Genomic DNA, 16,399 nt, shown 5'->3' on the forward strand with positions numbered 1-16,399 from the left:
CTCCATACAGACACTTGCCTCATATAGTGCTGCACAAACGTTATGGTCCCATAAGATGCTCCATACAGACACTTGCCCCATATAGTGCTGCACAAACGTTATGGCCCCATAAGATGATCCATACAGACACTTGCCCCATATAGTGCTGCAGAAATGTTATAGCCCCATAAGATGATCCAAACAGACACTTGCCTCTTATAGTGCTGCACAAACGTTATTGCCCCATAAGATGCTCCATACAGACACTTGCCCCATATGCTGTGGCTGCGATATGATACAAAAAAAAAATCACATACTCACCTCTCCGTTGCTCAGGCCCCCAGCACTTTCAATATTCACCTGCTCCTCGTTCCGGTGCCGCTCTGTCTTCAGCGCCTTCTGCACTGACGCTCAGGCAGAGGGCGCGCACTAACCACGTCACCACGCCCTCTGACCTGAGCGTCACTGCAGAAGACGCTGAAGACAGAGTGGCACCTGAAACGAGGAGAGGTGACTATCGTGCAGCGCTCCCCTCCCCGTTATACTCACCTGCTCCTGGCCGGTGCAGTCCCCATTTCCCTGACGCCGCAGATTCTTCCTGTATTGAGCGGTCACCGTTACTGCTCATTACAGTAATGAATATGCGGCTCCACACCTATGGGAGGTGGAGCCGCATATTCATTACTGTAATGAGCGGTACCATGTGACCGCTCAGTACAGGAAGAAGCTGCAGCGCCGGGGAAGCAGGGACCTGCAGGGACCGCGCCAGGAGCAGATGAGTATAATTAGACAGCCCCTGCTCCCCCTCCCCTGCCGACCCCTTGGTATGACTCGAGTATTAGCCGAGAGGGGGACTTTCAGACCAAAAAAATTGGCTGAAAATCTCAGCTTATAATCGAGTATATACGGTACATCTGATTTATGTTTTCATTTTTTCTTCTACATTGTATCTCTCTACTTTTTTAAACTTTTTTTATAATAAATATGCAAGCCCCACACATTACGCACCACTTACACACAAATCCTTGGGGTTTGAAAAAAAAAATGGCCTATTTGTCAAGAAGACGACGCTATTCCCCACAGGAGGCATATGCCTTCCTTGCCTCCAAAACAGATTTACGCATTGAGGAAGATCCCACATTCCTCTATTCCTCCTCATCTACTGAGGAAGGACCCCCATCAAGGCGCCCTAGGACCGAGGCAACTCCTGAAGCAATCAATCCCATATAGAGTGTACTACCCGAAAATTAATCAGCCAGATTTCATCAGTAGCTCAGTAATCCAGTTTGACACCACTTGCCTTCTCTGAAATTGACATCTTCAAATTATTTTTTAGTGAGGAAATAATAAATGTTATGGTGACCCAGACAAACCTGGATGCCCATAAAATTTTCAATGAAAATCCGACGTCATCATGCACAAGATGGACCCCTGCAAATGCAGCAGAGATTATTACATTTGGGGGAATTGTGCTGCATATGGGCATGATCCGAAAACCAGAGCTTTGGCAATACTAGAGTACTGATATACTCTATAGTACACCGGTATTCCACATGGCCATAACAAGGACACGATTTGAAGCAATTCAAAAAATTTTGCATTATAGTGATTTGCTGAGGCATACACACCCCAACGGGACATCGCTCTTGATGAATCTCTGGTTCATTTCAAAGGGAGGCTAAAATTCTGAAAATTCATGCCCAGTAAGAGGACCAGGTATGAAATAAAACTATAAAAACTGTGCGAGAGTACCTCAGGGTACACCCACAGATTTATGGTCTATGATGGTAAGGTCAACCAGCTTAACCCCCCTGAATGTCCCCCCCCCCCGTCCTGAGGTGAGTGGGAAAATTGTGTGGGAATTGTTGCACCAACAGCTGGATAAGGGTTATCACCTCTACATTGATAACTTTTACACCAGCATCCCGCTCTTCAAGACAATCTCTGCCAGAGGTAGCTTCATGTGGCACTGTGCGAAAAAGTCAGCGAGGCCTCCCTAAGCCGCTAATTGGGAAAATGCTGAGAAAAGACGAAAGCAGAGCCAAATGCTGCGACAACATGCTGGTGGTCAAGTATAAGAACAAAAGGGATGTCCTTATCTTGACCACCATACACCATGCCAACAGATTCCTTGTCACTGTTCATGGGACCACAAGTCCCAAAGCTACCGTATTTTTCGGACTATAAGATGCACCAGACTATAAGACGCATCCAGGTTTTAGAGGTGGAAAATAGGGAAAAAAATATTTGAAGCAAAAAAGGTGGTAAAATATTTAATAACATACTATTATATGTGATGTCATTATATATAATAGTATTGTCACGCCGTAAGCGGCGATAAAGGGGAAGGATGGTGTACTGAGACCCGCACCTGACCCTGCCACAATAATGTGGCCCTGGCTTTTCCTTATCTCAGGGGTACCTATGATGGTTAGGAGGCCTGAGCCACCAGCATATCCCTGTCTCCAGAGTTGACCCTATCAGGGGCCCCCTCTCCCCCAAAGGAGGTGGACTGCACCAGTGTAACTATAACAAACCACAGGGTAAACAGACAAGGTAACTAAAAGTCTCAAACTCACCAAATGCTCACACAACCACAGAGGAAACACAGAGAAGGGAAGAGAAGGAAAAAACTAGGAAGGAAAACAGGTTTTACATGCAACCAAAACAGCAGACACCAATCTCTGTAAATAAACCTCCAACTCCAACAATATGCTCCTTCAACCTCCAAGCCAGGCAGTAGAACTGATCACTGACAATAGCTGAAGTCAGGACTGGGTCTATATAGAGGATCAGATTACAAGATCCACTTCAGCTGAGAGACCCAGCTCTCAGCAACACAGCAATAAGGTTAACTCCTGTACTGCTGGCACAAAGCAGCCAGGTCAGAATACAGGTGAAGAGCTTCTGTTCACTGTGTGTGAACGAGGCCCAGAGCGCTGCGGTTCTCTGGAACCTCACTGTCGCGGAAGCCCCGTGACAAGTATGTTATTATGTTGGAAGCAACGGGACCAGTGTGGTGGCTGTAAAGTACTATAAAAAGACGCTGGAGGGTGAGTATAAGAATGGGGGCACAGGGCTTATATTTAAAGCACCACTCCAACACTGAAAAATAACACTGGAGTGCTGCTTTACGAACCCATGGGAGAACTATAACTCCCAGCATGTCCTGCAGATCCTATGGCATGTTGGGAGTTATAGTTAACCACAGCAGAGTGCTTTATTGTGTGTTGTAAAGACTAACCTTTTAATTGTGGCAGCCAGCCAGCTGTGGTAAGGTAAAATGCTGGAGCATCCCATCCCATGACACCACAGAGCTCTCCTTCTTGTTGCCTCTCCACAGCATAGGAGTAAGCTTGCAGATTGTAGTGTGGTGTCTGCAGGACCTGTGATGACATCAGAAGAGGGAGGGCTCTGTGCTGCCATGTGATGCTCCAGCCCGCCCTCTTCATGACATCACAGAGGTCCTTGTGCTGGAGCACTCAGCATCCAGCACAGCCCCGGCAGGCAGGTATGCAGCCATCTTTTGTCTCCCATCTGGCCCCTGCTGCTCCTGCCTCCTCCTCCACCAGACACACTCATCTCCCCAGCTGCTGCAGGAATCCAGAGCTGGGGAAACCATGTGTGTCCCTGTGAAGGAGTATTCATTTGCTGCTCCCTGCTCACTGCTCAGCTGACAGCTGGGCGGGGAAGCAGCTAATGAATATTAACTGCACTTAAATGATCGGAACCATGTGGTCTTCCCAGAGCTGATTCCTGAAGCCCTGCAGGAACATTTTTCTGCCTCCTGCCTCCCAGTGCAATCCCACACGCTGCTGCCCCCTCCCCACGTTACATACCTACCATAAGACGCACCCACACTTTCCTCCCAAAAGTGCGTCTTATGGTCAGAAAAATACGGTAGATTGTATCTTGGATTACAATCAGTACATGTGGGGTGTAGATATTTCAGATCAAGTCCTCAAACCATACAGTGCCATGCAAAAAGTCAAAGTATGGTACACAAAATTGACCAAGCACATTGTACAGATGGCACTGTACAATGCTTTTGTGCTGTTCCGGTCTGCAGGCAATACGGTGACCTTCCCTCAGTTTCAGGAGGTAGTCATCAAGGCCCTAATGTTTGGCACTCAGGAAGGTGAGGATCCCAGTACTTCTGAAACTGACAGTGCCAGTGTTGTCCCAGGTCAACTTTTCCCATGACAGGTTCCCCAACCAGCAAGCACAGGACAATCACAAAAACAGTGCAGAGTATGCTCCAAGAGGGGAATCCGAAAGGACACAACTTACCACTGTGAAACCTGCCCTGAGTAACCTGGCCGTTGCATTAAGGATTGCTTCAAAGCATACCACACGTCCACAAATAAAATTATTAATACAATTAGTTTAACCTGTTGACACAACACACTTTTATAATTGATGTACCCCGTCCATCTTACACATAATATCACATTATAAATTCAGACACGAGTAAAACCAAAAGCATTATAATTACTATAAAACTATGACTCTAGAGCAATTGCTTTAGGGGGGTAGTTTCAAAAATGGGGTCACCTGTTGGGGATTTCCACTGTTTAGGCACATCAGGGGCTCTGCAAACCCAACAAGACGCATGACCCAACATTCCATCAAAGTCTGCAATCCAAAACGTCACTCCTTCCATTCCAAGCCCTTCGATGCACCCAAACAGTGGTTTTCCTCCACATAAGGGGTATCAACATACTCAGGAGAAATTGTACAACAACTTGTTCAGTCTATTTTCTCCTATCACACTTGTGAAAATAAAATATTGGGGCTAAAAGATCATTTTTGTGGAAAAAGTGTGTTTTTTTATATTCATGACTCAACGATATAATTTTCTGTGAGGCACTTGCAGGTTCACAGCGCTCACTACCTATGAGAGAATCCAAAATGGGGTCACACTTGGAAGTCCTACTCTAACAGCAAAAACCACAAAAGGAGGAAGAGGATAAAACCTCCAATATTCTAGAAAATACAACAGAAAAAAGGCAAAGGTGCTTACCTGTCTAGGCCTTGAATCAATTGCACTATCATGGTGCAGTGGGCCCAAGTAAAGATGGCAACTACACAGGTGCGGTAATACCAATGAGACAGTCAGCCCACAATCAGGGATTGGCCGTTTGGCACACCACTCACTTCAGGACAGGAAGGACATTCAGGGGGGTTAATCTGGTTGTCCTTACCCTCATAGACCCAAAATCTGTGGGTGTACACTGAGGTACTCTCGCACAGTATGCCAGCAGACCATTCCATCAAAGTCTGCAATTCAAAACATCACTCCTTCCATTCCGAGCCCTGCTGTGTGCCCAAACAGTGATTTTCCTCCACACATGGGGTATTGACGTACTCAGGATAAATTGCGCAACTTTAGAGGACCATTTTCTCATGTTACCCTTGTGAAAATTTAAAAATTGTTGCTAAAAGATAATTTTTGTGGAACAATGTGCCTTTTTTATTTTCATGGCTCTAGTTATAAACTTCTGTGAAGCACCTGGGGGTTCAAAGAGCTCACCACACAGCTACTTAAGTTCCTTTAAGGGTCTAATTTCCAAAATGGGTCCACTTGTGGGGGGTTTACAATGATTAGACACATCAGGTGCTCTTCAAATGCGACATGGTGTCCGCTCTCAATTCTAGCCAATTTTGTGTTCAAAAAGTCAAAAGGTGCTCTTTCCCTTCTGAGCCCTGTTGTGCACCCAAACAGTGTTTTCCCCCCACATATGGGGTATCGGCATTGTCAGGAGAAATTGTGCAACATCTTTTGTTGGCCATTTTCACCTTATACCTTTGAGAAAATAAAAAATTGTTGCTGAAAGGTCATTTTTGTGACTAAAAAGTTAATGTTCATTTTTTTCTTCCACGTTGCTTCAGCTCCTGTGAAGCACCTGAAGGGTTAATAAACTTTGTGAATGTGGTTTTGAGTACCATGAGGGGTGTAGTTTTTAGAATTTGTCACTTTTGGGTATTTTCTCTCATATAAACCCTTCAAAGTTACTTCAAATGTGAGGTGGTCCCTAAAAAAAAGGTTTTGTTAAAGGGAATCTGTCACCCCAAAAATGGCCTATATACTAAGGCCACCGGCATCAGGGTCAGACTGTTATGATCTGGTGACCTTGGAGCCGCATGAAAATTTCTCTGGAGTCGGTGGAACCTGTACTGACTGCAAATCCTGAACTAACACCACAACTAGAAGTAGCCGTGGGGTGTGCCTAACGTACCCTAGACACCTCGACACAGCCGGAGGACTAAATACCCCTATAGATGGAAATAGGAATGCTACCTTGCCTCAGAGCAGACCCCCAAAGGATAGGCAGCCCCCCACGAATAATGATTGTGAGTAGGAGACGAATAGACACACACAGGTAGAAAACAGGATTTAGCAAAAGAGGCCACTCTAGCTAAATAGGAAAGGATAGGACATATTACTAGGCGGTCAGTATTAAAACCCTTCCAAAAATATCCACAGCAGATAATACAAAAAGTTCCACAATCTAACTAAAGACGTGGAAGGTATATCTGCCACTCCAGAGAATCCAACAAGACTGAGAAAATACTGACACAATCTAAGCTGGACAAGAAAACACAAAGAATAGCACTGAATTGTGAAGCACACAGCATGTGTGCCACAGGAAAAAAAAAAACAGACACTTATCTTTGCTGATTTGGCAGAAAGGCAGGAGGAACCAAGCAGAGGTCCTACACCTCCCAACAACAATTGCCAACTGGCAAGGACTAATGAATCCTGCACGCCTAAATACCCCAGTCAGAACTGCAATCAGCAGATACACCTGACCAGGACTGCAACTCGGGGGCAACTGCATTACCACCTACAACCACTGGAGGGAGCCCAAAATCAAAATTCACAACAGCAAAGTACGCCTGCGCCAAAGCCACGGCAGTAAAACAAGAAGAGGACGTCATCCTATGAAGATGGGAGGTGCTGGACCCGGACCGCGATGCCAATCAGACTGGACCGCCCAATGTGTGAAATTCAGAAAAAACTTTATTATCAAAAATGAATAAAATTCAAAAACAGAGATGGAATCACGAGTGGCACACTGACCAACACGTTTTTGCTAAAGAGCCATGTATGTTGTTTATGTGATGAGCAACTGGAGTGTCCCGTTTTATTCCTAATGTCACCCAGGTGCTCGCCTACCCTAACTCTAAGTTCTCTCCTAATTTTCCCAATGTAGTCCATGGAGCACGTACAAGTGGCTGTACAGACAAACCCCATGGACCTACAGTTACCAAAGTCCCTGATAAAAAAAGTCCTCCCATTTGCTGCACTGCAATAGGTTTTATATTGAGAAATCACGTCAGATTTCGTGCAATTGCCATGTCTAAAAAAGCCACATTATAAACTGTGCAGGAGGTGTGGGTTAAATCCGCGTTTCAAGGTCAGTGCAACCTCTTCTTCAGGAAATTCCACATACAACATTGATGTTGTATGTGGAATTTCCTGAAGAAGAGGTCGCACTGACCTTGAAACGCGTTGAATAAACCACCTTTTAAATTTATTATCCTTGGAACTTCATCATTAAGGCAGCGCAGATTTAACCCACACCTCCTGCACAGTTTATATTGTCATACGGCCGTTGATCGGCTTGTGGATCTGCAGCAGCCAAAATCGTTACATGCTCTTCATTCAACAAAATCAGGTGAGCAATTCTAAGAAAGCTCTCTTGGTTATCTAAAGGATAAGACCCTATTTTGCGCTTTGTGTCTCCATTTTTTTTCCTATAGCTAAAAAAGCCACATGGCTTACTATCAAGACAAGTACCGATCTGAGCTGGTCTCTGATAGAGGCTAGAAACCAATCTATCACCAATGGACCTACTTCGCCTGTATGTAATATTCAGTGTTGCGGATATGTAATCCTTCAGATTTGGGTCTGCCACCAGAATACCCCAATGTTTTTTGAAAATTGGTAGACCCTTCCAGCTTGGCTATCAAAGGTACTGATCATTCTGAATATATTTGTGTCTCCTTTAGATTTTTTATTATAGCTACTGAGTAAGGACGATCTATCCCGGTCAAGGGCCATACTAAATCGTGGCTAGGATAGTCCCTCGCCCTGAACCTTCGATAAAGGTGTTTTGTTCATTTTTTAAAAGTAACAGTATTGGGGCAGTTTCTCGATATGCGGAGAAACTATCCCTTGGGTGTCCCCTTTTCAAGAGAAATGGGGTGGTGACTTTCCCGTTGAAACAGTCTGTTGGTGGCCATATGCTTACGATAGTTGCATGTGCTGAAGCCTCCATCTAAATCGTTTGTAATTATTAGGTCTAAAAATGTGATTCTCATAATGTTCAGATGTGAATGTTAGTCCAATGGTGTTTTTGTTTATAACTTCCATGAAACGGCAGAAATCTGCCAATGGGCCAGACCACAGGACAAAGATATCGTCAAAGTATCTGGCCCAGAGGCTGATATAAGGGTGCCACCAGCTAGCTTCCTCCCCAAAGATAAGGGTTTCCTCCCACCAGCCCAGGAACAAATTGGCATAAGTAGGAGCACATGGGCTCCCTAATTCCGTGCCCCTGAGATTGCCAAACAGGAAATAGTTGCATGTGAGAGTGAAGTGAACAAGTTCTTCAATAAAAATATTTTGTTCACGACAGTCAACTGCTCTTGTCTTGAGAAAATGCATGACTGCCCAAAGACCAAGATCGTGGGGGTGCTGCTGTAGATTGCTTCTACGTCAATCAATGCCAATATGCTATGAGTCTCTACAGCAATAACCTCAAGTACGTTAAGCAAATAGGAGGTAGCCCGGACATAAGATGGGAGTGATACAACAAAAGGTCTCAATAGTTTCATAGGTCTCTAGGTCGTCGACACATCCCAAGATACCTGGAGTGGTCTAGGATTACAAGTTTGCCCCCCTTATCAGATGATTTAACAATGATCGACTTATTCCTTTCCAAATTGGTCAGAGCTAGTGATTTATTTGTTGATAGATTGGCAACCCCTTAGGGGTTAGCACTCAGGACCTTGCATATGTCCGTCTCAACAAGTTTCATGAAGATGTTAACAATTGTGATGTCATTTAGGGGCGGCATACTTGAGTTTTTGTTTTTTAATTGGTAAATGGGCCACGACCCAAAACCCTCTCGCTTTCCCTCAATAGCCCAACCAAGGCCTGCTTGCTCTCGACCTCATCCTCCAAAAGATGATGCTGCCTACATTGTTCCAAATCATGTTGTAGGAAGAAAAGGTTCCATTTCAGGTTATGCCCATATAGATTCATGTCTTTCAACCAATTAAAACAATTGAAGGAATTAGTGGGTACAAAGTTAAGACCTTTTTGCAACACCGAGTATTCCTCCCCTGAGAGGGCATAGGTTGTAAGATTAATATTTTGCCCGTGTTATTGGGGTCTAAAACTGACAACTGTCATGATGAGGATGAAGGGGATGTAGTTGTTAACATGTTCCCTAGGGTCTCCCTTCCAGTCCCCCTTTATCTGAACTGTTTCTTTGCACCCGCCATCTATTTCTCACTGGTCAACATCTGAACATAGCATCGGATTGTTTTCAGTGTGCTCGGTATCCGATGTTTCAATATCAGATGATGATATTTCCAAAGTAATTTTAATTTGGAAATCAAATGCTCTGTTGTCCTAAAATTCACCTAGATCTCATGTAAACTGTGTGAGAGTTTTCTTTATTTCTGTGTTGCCTGAAATTTTTCCACTGACATTTGCAAGATATTTTCGCGCCTAGTGAAGTCGGGTCCCGATTTATATTTCTGTAATCGCTCTACAAGATGATCGAGTCTCTTAGTGGATTCCTCAAAAAGTTTGTTCTTCCATGAGCAGAATTTGCATAAAGCGAACTGAGGATTCAATAAACTCCATAGTCCACGCTGTTAATAGATGGGGGCTCGTAGTGTGGGGTGACGATTGGATTATTATGCGAAGGTCTCAAGGCACAATTTTATTTTTTATATAATTCTCTAACCCCTTTATCCCACAACAGGTTTTGATATTCCCCTTGAAGTCTAGGTAGAGATCTTTAAACAGGGTTTCTAAAGATGGATTATCTGTACTCTCAAGGGGGGCTCCACTGGTTGAAAACTCTTTATTGGCATCTTCCGCCCACAATTCGGTGTTTATAGGGCCTGACGGAAAACTTACCATATTAAGAAAATCAAAGACTATGCGAAAAAAATGTCTTGAAGACTAGGGAAAAACAATAAGTTATGAAACATATAATCCCTTAAAAACATATATATATTTATTAATACCATGCAAAAATCACCAACCCAGTGTGAAAAACTGACCATAGATTATAGGATAATCATGCCTATCAATATAGCAATTAAATTAAAATGATCGCACAGACCAATAGAGGTTACAAAATAACCCTATAGGGTCCCTAGTTATATCCCTAACTGACCACTGCCTAACTGTGGAGGTTGGTGACCTAAGAAGGATGATTGTTTTGGCACCCCCCCACTTGGCGGCAGCTATCACTGTCTTCCCTTGATATGCCCTATAATAGAAAAGGGAGGTAGGAAAGATATATACAAACAGAATACATAGATGTCAGTATCACACATACAGTGGGTGCGGAAAGTTTTCAGACCTCTTTTAATTTTTCAATGTTTCATTGCAGCCATTTGGTAAATTCAAAAATGTTTTTCACATTATTGTACACTCTGCACCCCATCTTGACTAAAAAACAAAAACAGAAATGTAGAAATTTTTTGCAAATTTAATAAAAAAAAACCCTGAACTATCATATGGTCATAAGTATTCAGACCTTTTGCTCAGACACTCATATTTAAGTCACATGCTGTCCATTTCCTTGTGATCCTCCTTGAGATGGTTCTACTCCTTCATTGGAGTACAGCTGTGTTTAATTAAAGTAATAGGACTTGATTTCGGAAGGCACACACCTGTCTATATAAGACCTCAGAGCTCACAGTGCATGTCAGACCAAATGAGAATCATGAGGTCAAATAAACTGGCCAAGGAGCCGAGACAGAATTGTGGCAAGGCACAGATCTAGCCAAGGTTACAACAGAATTTCTGCAGTACTCAAGATTCCTATGGCTGGTTTCACATTTGCGGTTCTGTGCGTTTCTTCCGCAATTATCCACATGCGTCATGTTTTTCTATATTTAACATTAGGCTTGAGAAAAGCTTTTTGGAGCTGAAACGTCGCCCAGACATGTGGGTAGATTAAATCCTACACGTTTTTTGACATTGAAACAATGGAGTGCTGCCTCTTTTTTTGAAATCTATGAATTGTGGACAATCATTGGACAGATTGCCGGGGCGCCTTGCACTTGAAAATAAGTATAACACTGTGCTGTTCCTCTTTTTTTTCTATATATTTAACATTAGGGACGCATGTGTATGCGATCGGTTGCGTTTTGTAGCGTTTGACGACGCATGCGTCGTTTTGTCGTCTGCGGTTTGGTGCGGTAAATGCTACATGTAGTCAATTTGCCGCCTCGAAAGGTATGCAGTCGTTAGCGGAAGGAATGTGGAAAAAATTGCTGTTTATGTGAACGCATGCGTTCGCAAGCACATGCGTTTGCTTGCGTTTGTGAACACATGCGTTGCATCCCAGGAAAACATGTCTAGACACTGATTAGCCACCCCCACATACAAACTGATAAAGGGAGGTAGTGGACATTTGCAGGTCACTACTCAGCAGACTGGGAACAAGAGCAGACAGATGCAGGAACCTGGGAGGAATCAACACTGAACAATGTGAATATCAAAGCCAATGTCTTTATTTTCTATTTTCTGTCTCTATATGTCCTAATTTCTGCCATTTCTTTCTTTTTCCATGCATCAGAATGTCATATTCTTCTGAGGAGGAGCAAAGGCCTGGGCCTGCACAAGCAAAACATGTCAGTGAAGTGAGTACTCACCTCCTCAGATTGGTACGTATTCACTGTCTCATCTACACATATGACAATTTTTTTTCCCTTTTTTTAGAGCACTACTTCCACTGCGGAAGAGACTGAGCAGGAGCAATGGGGTCACGGTTGGGTGGCAAGGCGGCAGCGTGTACGTATACGTGGCTGACTGTTTATTGTAGCCTCACTTTACTATTCTTGAATGTTCATTTCTTTACCTTTTTCATCTGGACTCCTTTTTTTTCTTGACTTTCAATATTCATGCCATTTTTCTGCGTCTCTTTTTTTTCTTTTCCTTATGTTAATATATCCAACATTAATGTCTTTATTTATTTTTTAGGTTCCAGAATGGGATGAGGAACTAATTGACAATGACATCCTTATCTCCCTGGTCCATAAGCGAGTCCCGTTGTGGGACACCCGGGTTCCGCAGCACTCGGACAACGTGACGATGCTGCGGCTATGGAATGAGTTGGACAAAGCGATGTAGAATGGCTGGGACAACGCCCCGACTCGGGTCTGAAATGCATTTTATAAGTATTGCAATGCAGTGTGATGCAGCAGTGACCTTGTCCGTGATCACACAACTGTGTGTGATGAGAGACACTCTCAGGAGTTTCTCTCATCACACACAGTTGTGTGATTATGGCCAAAAGTCCATTGTCTAACCATTCTTTTTTGTTTTTTCAACAGTGCTCAAAGTCAAAACACGTTGGCGTTCGATGAAGGATCCCTTCAACAAGGACCTTCGTCAAGAGAGCTAGGTTCCTATTGGTTCTGGAGCAAGTATCCGAAAATATAAATACCACCGCATTCTGGCATTTTTGAGACTGGTCCTTGCCCAGAGAACGTAAGTATTTTTTTGGTGTATTAAGTTGTGTTGTATTGCCATAATCTGTATCTTTCTATTCCACAGGAATTGGCGTTTTGTAAATGTTTGGTATTTATTTTTTTTTCTTCTTGTTTCACAGCACATGGAGCAGCACTCTTGACCCTGGTTCTGGAGCGGTCCTTCATCAGACGGACCCGTTCCAGCCATCCAGCAGCGCTGCAACAAGTGGGCCTGCCACACAAACTGGAGTCCAGGAAGCTGGTCCATCAGGTGTTCCCCTTTCCCAGTCCTTTGCCCCTTTTTGGGGGGGCTCTTCCCGGCAGCGGCAGAGGGCCTTGGACAGGTCACTCATGCCTGAGTTTTTGCACTTGAGCTCAGTTTTTCATGATGGACTCAAGGCGATGGGTGACCGCCTGGATACTGCCATTAGTCATATGAATACACGTATCCAGGAGGTCATCAAAAGCCTTGACCAAGTATAAGCCGACCTCCAGAGGCCAGCGCATCATTTTTTCAATATAACTGAACAGGGCAAGTCTGAACACCTTATTCCTGATCTCCAGCTTAGTGTCATGCAGGCCTGCAATACTGCTTACGTGCAGGCTATGCAGCAGTCGGTATTTTCAGCAGACACCTGTGCCTACACTGTCACGCTTGACCTCAATACTGACCTCCGCTGCATACCACTGCACGGCCACCTCCATTCCAAGCACTGCCGGACACCACTACAGCACCACCACCATGCCGAGTGCTGTTGGAAAGCCCACCGCCACCACGACAACTGCTGCTCCTGCTTGGACCTCCTCCACTGCCACCACCATGCAGAAGCAGCAACAGCAGCCGGACCCTGGAATGGCCTTCCCCACCATTACAACCATGCAGCAGCAGCACATGGACCCTGGCATGACCTTCCCCACCACCACAACCATGCAACAGCAGCGGCACATGGACCCTGGCATGGCCTTCCCCACCACAACAATGCAGCGGCACACAGACCATGACCGGTCACCCACCAAGGCCAGGCCGCTAGAAATTAGCCCAACGAGGACCCCTGTACCGCAGTGCCGATCCCAAAAAGGGAAAGGCAAAAAGAAACAGAGGATAATTGCTATCCCTCCCCCCTCACCTCCCAATGTGTCTGTAATGTCTGGTTTGTCTCACCCTTCCACTGTGTCTCTGCCCTCTCAGGCGTCGAGCCCCATCCCTGAACTGCCAGACCCCAGTAATTTAATTGCCCCTTCTCCTGCCACCCCTGCGTCGTCCACAGTGAGTCAAGCTTCACAGCTACGTACCCCCTATTTCCGACACTCTACCCCAAGCAGGTGCAGTTTTTTGTGTGAAAATAAATGTTTTTTGTCCCCAAAAATGTTTTGTTAATTGCGCATTTCGCCGCTGGCAACACCCACGTGCGCCAAATAAAACACTGCACCGCACACTATTTTTTTGCCACCTCATAGCTCCAGCAGTTAGTAAGTACAACACTGCAGCTTTGTGTGTTTGGTATAGAGATATGAGGTGGCCAAAAAAATTTACACTTGTATTTTCTATATAATCTCTTCCTTCTGCTTACTCTGTGACTAGTGTTGCAGACTGAAGAGAAAGTGGCGGCAATACAAAGCAGAACTATACTCAACAGGTCATGTGTCCAAAAACTCATTAGTTAGGACACCTGACCTGGTAAGTAGAGAACTGCCTTGTATAACCTCCATTTTCTCTTCTGTGTACGTAATCTATTTCACACAAAGTGATGGGACGATGGAGGTCATACAAGGCATATCTATACGCACCTGGACATGTGTCAGAAATAGTGAATTCATGAGGCTGTTATATGTGTATCATGAATTCATTATTTCTGACACCTGACTTGGTGAGTATAGATCTGTTTTGTATTAAACAGCCATCGTCTCTTCAGTCTGCGTCCAATAGATACTGCAGAACAGAATCAGGACGCATTGACGTCAATAACCTTACCACTAACAACCTCAGTGGTTTGTAGAGGAAATAAATAGGAGACACGGTCAAGATAACAAAACACGCACTTTATTAACAACAAATATTAGTAACATTAAAAACATAACTGGTACAGACCCAAACCCAATAGGACATTTTACAGAATATTGTCCTGCCATGCCACACATCCAATATCAGAATCAAAAAAGGCAGCAAATTGGTCCCACGTGGCCAACGTCAGCAGTTGACCGCAGCGTGTGATGCTGGTAATCTGGCAATGTGTTCGCAACTGGTTCATCCAGTTCAATGTTGGGTCGCTCCTTAGCCATTATGTAATTGTGGAGAACCACACATGCTTTGACCACCTCATTGTCTCCATTTTTAGATTAATGGCTGTTGCAAGAATGCGCGATTTTGAGACTAGAATCCCAAAGGTACACTCTACTGTTCTTCGGGCCCTGGTCAGTCTGTAGGTAAAGATCATTTTAGTGTGTTCAAGTCCCAACTGGAATATGGCTTCAGTAGGTTTTCACACATCTGAAAGGCCTCATCCCCAACCATAACAAATGGCATCGGTGGGCCTTGAGTGTTGGGGAGAGGTCGTGGCCATGGGAAATTAAAATTTGTGCCATACACACGGCGACCCATATCCAAGTTCTTGAAAGTCTGGGAATCGTTGCCATGGCCAAAAGCTCCAATGTCCACGGCGATGAAGCGACAGTCCGCATCTGCTATTGCCATAAGCACAAAAGAAAAATATTTTTTGCAGTTGAAGTACTCCGATCCAGTTCTGGAGGGTTTGATAATGCGTATGTGCTTTCCATCCACCGCTCCCAAACAGTTGGGGAAATCACACACACTCCAGAATTTTTCTGCAATTTCCATCCACATGTCCTCCGTGGGTATGGGTATAAATTCATCCCGAGAGAACATTCCACAAAGCCTGGCAGGTGTCCGCAACTATTCCGGACAGGGTGGAAATTCTAAGCCGGTACTGGAAGTGGAGGGATGTTAAGCTCTCTCCGGTTGCCCGAAATCTGTAATAAAATAAATAAAAAATAAATTACAATCAATTCTATTTTTGGTGTTATTCTGCTAATGACATAAAGGAAAATACAAAGAATACATGGCAGACCAACAATAATTATGACTGGCATTTGTTTAGCATTATTACGTAAATAATGTAACCAGGAGACGTTCCTCTGCTGGAATCGCTCTATGGAGCTGGGTGTCCTGTCTTTGGATGGCTCCTTGGACACGACCAAGCAAATCCCGAAGAGTCTTGCGACATCCGGGTATATTCTGGGAATTTGTCCGGGTTGGCATTAAGCTCGCCATATAGTGTGTGATAGGCTCCACGGCTCTCCCGGAGTTCGATAATGGGGTGTCGCCAAAAACGCCGACGCCGTGTCCTTCTCTGTCTTTCTCTATTTCTTTGTGGCTCCCAAGCAAACGCACAGGCAAGAAACAGCTTGATGCTTAAATCCAGGTTGAAATAAAAGCTCTCCATGCTAAGATCCATCATGATGGAAGTGCATCTGAACAGCAAGGTGGATTGCTGTTGAGGGGAGATAGAGAGAGAAAAAAACAATCTATAAATCTTCAGCTTAGCGAGTGTGAGCGAGTGTAAGTGTGAACGGCGGTAAGTGTGTGACTTGTGATTCAGTGACTTTGGAATCAGGGAGTTTCCAAGGGAAGAATTGCTTCTGTTTTTTTTTTTTTTTTTGGGTTTAATTA

General features: G+C 44.3%; 1 protein-coding gene across 7 annotated transcripts in view; it reads right to left on the minus strand.

Annotated features, from left to right (window-relative positions):
• Positions 1–16,399, minus strand: part of ZBTB7A (zinc finger and BTB domain containing 7A) — a 241,966-nt gene that overhangs the window by 59,464 nt on the left and 166,103 nt on the right. Inside the window, exon 3 of one of the 7 annotated variants that reach the window (XM_077278950.1) lies at positions 14,731–15,699. The exons of 4 other annotated variants lie outside the window; for them this stretch is intronic. In XM_077278950.1, the coding sequence (XP_077135065.1) occupies positions 15,579–15,699 (121 nt within the window). In that variant the 3' untranslated portion in view covers positions 14,731–15,578. 2 more of the 7 variants (XR_013218918.1, XM_077278951.1) reach the window with 2 other exon arrangements.

Source organism: Ranitomeya variabilis (genome assembly GCF_051348905.1).
Source record: "Ranitomeya variabilis isolate aRanVar5 chromosome 1 unlocalized genomic scaffold, aRanVar5.hap1 SUPER_1_unloc_3, whole genome shotgun sequence".
Taxonomy (NCBI): Eukaryota; Metazoa; Chordata; class Amphibia; order Anura; family Dendrobatidae; genus Ranitomeya; species Ranitomeya variabilis.